Source organism: Lathyrus oleraceus, chromosome 5 (assembly GCF_024323335.1).
Source record: "Lathyrus oleraceus cultivar Zhongwan6 chromosome 5, CAAS_Psat_ZW6_1.0, whole genome shotgun sequence".
Taxonomy (NCBI): domain Eukaryota; kingdom Viridiplantae; phylum Streptophyta; class Magnoliopsida; order Fabales; family Fabaceae; genus Lathyrus; species Lathyrus oleraceus.
Genome location: NC_066583.1, coordinates 355,213,439 through 355,218,535, shown reverse-complemented (window position 1 = coordinate 355,218,535; position 5,097 = coordinate 355,213,439). Strand labels below are relative to the sequence as shown.

General features: G+C 31.3%; 1 protein-coding gene across 6 annotated transcripts; it reads right to left on the bottom strand.

Annotated features, from left to right (window-relative positions):
• Positions 1-1,803: 1,803 nt before the first annotated feature.
• Positions 1,804-4,131, bottom strand: LOC127084653 (uncharacterized protein ycf20). 6 transcript variants are annotated; one of them, XM_051025142.1, is made up of 2 exons: positions 3,972-4,131; positions 1,804-2,570 (listed from the first exon to the last, which is right to left on the bottom strand). In XM_051025142.1, exon 2 carries the CDS (start codon positions 2,507-2,509, stop codon positions 2,054-2,056), a length of 456 nt encoding a protein of 151 aa, XP_050881099.1. In that variant the 5' UTR covers positions 2,510-2,570; positions 3,972-4,131; the 3' UTR covers positions 1,804-2,053. The 6 variants fall into 6 exon arrangements, with proteins under 6 accessions (XP_050881099.1, XP_050881101.1, XP_050881103.1 ...); XM_051025144.1 differs by having other exon boundaries at positions 1,804-2,520; positions 3,972-4,127; XM_051025146.1 differs by having other exon boundaries at positions 1,804-2,517; positions 3,972-4,126.
• Between the last annotated feature and the right edge of the window lie 966 nt (positions 4,132-5,097).

Genomic DNA, 5,097 nt, shown 5'->3' with positions numbered 1-5,097 from the left:
AGCTTAGGGAAATAAAGCAAACAAAGAGGAACGAAGTAGATGAGTAAATGATTTACGTCAAAATGAAAAATGCATCAGCTTTAACTTGTGGCATTTTCCACGTTGTCATTCATGAAAATTAAAAAAAATTAAAAAAAATTAATCCACCTGTCTTGCCACGTAAGCATCCGTTAGTGGCATTTGACGTCAGAGACTAATTGTATGGACGAAAATTTTTAAAGGGACTATTACTTAAAGAAATTTTTAGAGGAACTAAAAACAAAAATCACTATAATAAATGTGTACGCTCCATGTGATGTTGTGAGAAAGAGTTACAAACTATTATCGACAAGACTTGGGCTTAGATGATATGTACTTGGGAGATTTGACTAGATTTGACTAGAAATTTAGTTTGTATTATCTAAAAAATAGTTCACTATTATCAACAAGATTTGACTAGAAAATAGAATGAAAAAAATGGTTCATAAGAGCATGGTTATCGGTTGAATTTTGTGGTTGTTACACTAAAACCAAAGTGATTGTGTTAAGAAATTGAGGGATAATTGCGTAGTATCCAATTATCAAATGTTCTCATTCTTTTTTTTTCCAGTTAAATAGAGTGAAATGTGAATTATATTGTGGTGGGTGGATTTCGGTAAGTAATGAGGGGATTATTATAGCAAGTTCTACTACTGCAATGGGTGGATTTACTGCATTATCAGAGTATCAGTCTGCTGCAGTATCAATGTGTCTGCAGGCGTTAAGGTGTTCATTTGCTGGTTTAGTGATCGCTAGGAACAACATTGTTTTAATGCTTCTCTCAATCCTATTCACTTGTTTGTGGAATATGTGAATGATTGAAACTGATGCAGGGAGCTAAAAAATGGATTTTAGTTTATAATGTTGATCATGCTTGCATATTTGATTACTTGGAAGTCTATTAATTGTTCTATGTATCTGATTCTTTACTAGGGGTGATTCATGAGAGGATGCTTTGATAGTATCTTGTTTGCACTTGTAGTTTGCTGCTGCACTTTTGGTGGTTGGAGTCATAATGTTACTTAGTGACTGAGTAGTATCTTATTATCATTGGTTTTGGTCCCTACCATTAACCTATTGATAATTGCTAATAATATTGCTACGTGACACAATTTGAGAAAGTGTCAACCACCCCCATGCTTTTCAAGTTTGGAAGGATGTTCATATATACTGAAATGCAATGACTTTCATTTCTAACAAATATTACACTAATTCACATTTTCTTGATTATGAAGACAAAAATATAGATTATAGAAACATTTAGTTTCAAGAATCTCGTCTATAAATACATCACTACTTTGAAGTAAACATGGTTATGATAGTAACCTGATCCATCATGAGAAATTCTCTCTTTCCTTACATGATTAGAAGTTAACAGTGCAATCTCTCTTGAGACTAGTTCTAATGCAAACAACACTATGAGCTTATTTATCATAATTTCATGGATGTTAACTTTAAGAGGTTAGCTTGCCTGACAAATGTAACCTTTTCAAAAGAAAATAAACCTTTAAAAGTATATTGCTAACATTCTTCTTGGATGGATTGGGGTGTGAGCATAAAGTATCGAGTCATCAACTAAAAGATGCCCGGTAATTTCAGTTCTGGACCACCACCTGAGAAATCACTTCTCCAGTGTTATCAATCAGGAACCTCTGATCGATCATTGGCTCAGAACTACAACTTGGCACAGATGTAAAGAGCTTTTAGAACCTAATAGGTACCCAAAAAATGGTAAAAAGACCATACCAGTTGAACAAATTGCTAAAAATGGAAACAGAAAAAATATAAGGGAGAAATAATTGATATAATTTATATATTTAAATTGCTGTATTCCAGCTGATATACAACAAATGAGAGGATGGTTCTAGAGCCGGTTCTAACATGAGTGGTTAAACACAATCAGACCAAATATGAAGTAGCATTTGGATGTTAAACAGTTCTAGCATGTACAAGCTTGGTGATCTTACACAACCAAACCAATTTTGGTGGGCAAGAATGGGCAAGAATCTGGAGAGGTTGCATTTTGATGCTTAGATCAACTGGCAAGCTTAAATGCATCAATGAAAAGTCCGTAAGTGAAGCCCATTTTGAAGTTATTGAGAAGAGCAACAGGGAAAGTAACTTTTGGCCGGCTGTAATAGAACTTAGTCACATACTCTGTAAGAAGAACACATACCACTGCCGCAATAACATCATTGACTCCAAGAGCTCCAAAAGACAGTGAAATTGTTTGCGCAACATAAAATCCACCCAACAAGGAGATTCCACCAAACAAAGTCCTGCGGGAGGGACTTTTAAAGTAATTCTTTGAGAGGTCAGGCACAAGTCTAATAATGTCCACTAGTCTCCGTTGTCCCCCGTTTTCTTGCACTGCCTGAACTCGAAGCCGTGCTGAAGATCTTGGATTTAACCTTCCACTAACATTGAGTTTAGTTTTAGGTATTTGATCAAATGTGAGGCCGATAGAGATCAAGCTCATTGAATGTGCCATTTATCTTTCTTCTATCAAGAATTAGTAAGGTCAAATCAGAAAGATCCTAAGCCAAGAAAAGCTGATAAATGTAAAATACAACATGTCAGGCCAACAAAAATTCATACCATTAAGAATATCACAGGTAAAATATGGAAGAATTACCAATTGAGTACAATAACCGATTCTGATGTGTGTTAAAACATCACACACACGCATGTGACAATGACTACAGCTAAAACGTGGACAAAGTACCAGGAGCTCAATACAAACTACACTGTCCATATAATTTTTTCAATAAAAAGTGGTTCTTACTTCTCAGTCCTTAACTTTACATATTTTGCATTGTATTACAGGTGCAAGATGATCTATGTTAAATTTCCATAAACATGGTTACAATTGGAATTTACACAATTATGGAAAGAAATTGTCTATGATATATTATTAGGACCTTCCTCTAAAACTAGTGATATGTACTATGCAAGTTTGAAACAACAATCAATAATAATAGGAAAGAGACATCGATGAATGACATCAGGAGGAAAATCTATCCAATATCATCAGGTAACCATTCCTCGTGCATGTCTGTCAGACTAATAAGTAACTACACTTCTTATTTTTCATATATCAAACAAACATCACAGTATCTGAGATGTAAAGATATAGAAACACATTAGCATTAATCGAAGCAAACATTAGATATATACAATTTTACAAACGACGTAATTACACACACACACACACACATATCGACTAAATTTTAGCTAGAGGAAAAAAAACAACAGATGTCAATCCTGCCCAAAGTTCGCACCAACCAACCAAGCCTTATCACACTAAATAGAATCGGCTACATGGATCAAACTACATCATAATGTTCTATCAAATCCCGTGTTTCTAGCCAAATATTTGCACATATGAACTAAAGAAAACAAAAACGAAAACTGAGTGGTGTCATGATAAACTCAAGCATTCAAATGCTTATGCTTCTCACATCAACATCCATACAAACAACAACTTTTGAATAGTTTAAGATAAAACAACAATAACTAAGTCAAAAGACATGAATGCCTCCTTTCAGATTAATCCTATCTTATAAACAATCTTACACAGAAAACAACAAATAGATAAGATTCTCAGACTCATAATCACCACCCAGGAACATCCGTTAACACACTCATTGTAACTCTTTGAGGCATTATATCAAACAGTACGTTGGCATCTTCAATCACATGATTCTAATGATACCCAACAAAAGTTCTTAGAGCCATTATATCAAATAATTATAAAGCATTCACTAAAACTACTATTGTCATAAATCACAACTCTATCTTAAATGATTTCAAATAACAAAATTCAAAAAACAGTAGCAGAGAAACATCGGTACAAAAATTGTTTATCACCAATAAATATAGAAAATATAATATTGATATTAATATGAAAAAAAAAAAAAAGGAGAGAAATGCCTGAAACTTGTTTGCTTCACCTATTTGCCCAGAAACTTGAACCAGTTGGGTAGAGAGAGGAAGTGGAACAAGCTTCGCTAGTGAGATGGGTGGAGACGTAAAAACGTAGTTCTTTTTTTGTTTAAACTTTTTTTTGTGATGTGTGGGCTTCAATAGCTCCACCGGCATCAACATATTGAAATTTCATCCGACACTGTATAAATTATGAAAAATGATATTCTTACCCCTAAACTATACACTTATATTACACTTATATATATTTTAATGTTATAATAATATTTTTTTTTAATTTTTAATTTTTAATTTTTGATTAGCCAATTTCATTAACCAACATATTACATTTCATTAACTAACTTTGTTATATCATTAAAAATTATTTTTAATATTTGAATGTTTATTTAATAATTTTATCACTTCATTTATCAATTTTTTATTTTTTTAATCTATAATTTTTTTAAATAACCAATATTTTTAAATTCTATACCAAAATAATCAACATTTCAAAAAATTTATCAAACTACTCGGGTCTCAAACAAAAAAGTTTACACTTAAAAGAAATAGCTATCACAAGTGACGGATAAAATATACATAGGTGTCATCCCAAATGGCGAATGCATTGCATGTATATGATGCCACTGTAAGTGGCACATGCATCCTCTAGGAGTATGTGTCACATGCATTGACTACTCATTTGTTTGGTGTTTTTTTTATAATTATTTTAATTAAAAAAATTTGAACTAAATAAAAAATAAAAAATAATTTATAATATTGTTTAATAAAATATGATTACACTAGAAAATCAATGATCTCGCATATCCACTTGCCTTCAAGATAGATCTCTCATGGCTACTTTAGTATTTAATATAAAAATATGGTTATTTTAGATTTTTTTTAAATATGGTTATTTTAACAAAAATCTCATTTAATAGATATATTAATTAAATTTAAATAATTAATTCAAATAATAACATTATTTTTATAATCTATCTATACTTACGAGGATATAACCAAACCGTCTTAACTATGCATCACTATAAATAAATAAATAATATAATATAATATAAACTAATTAATTAATACGAAATATGACATCAATAATAATAAAATTATACAAATAAATAATATTAACAATAATATATAATATAG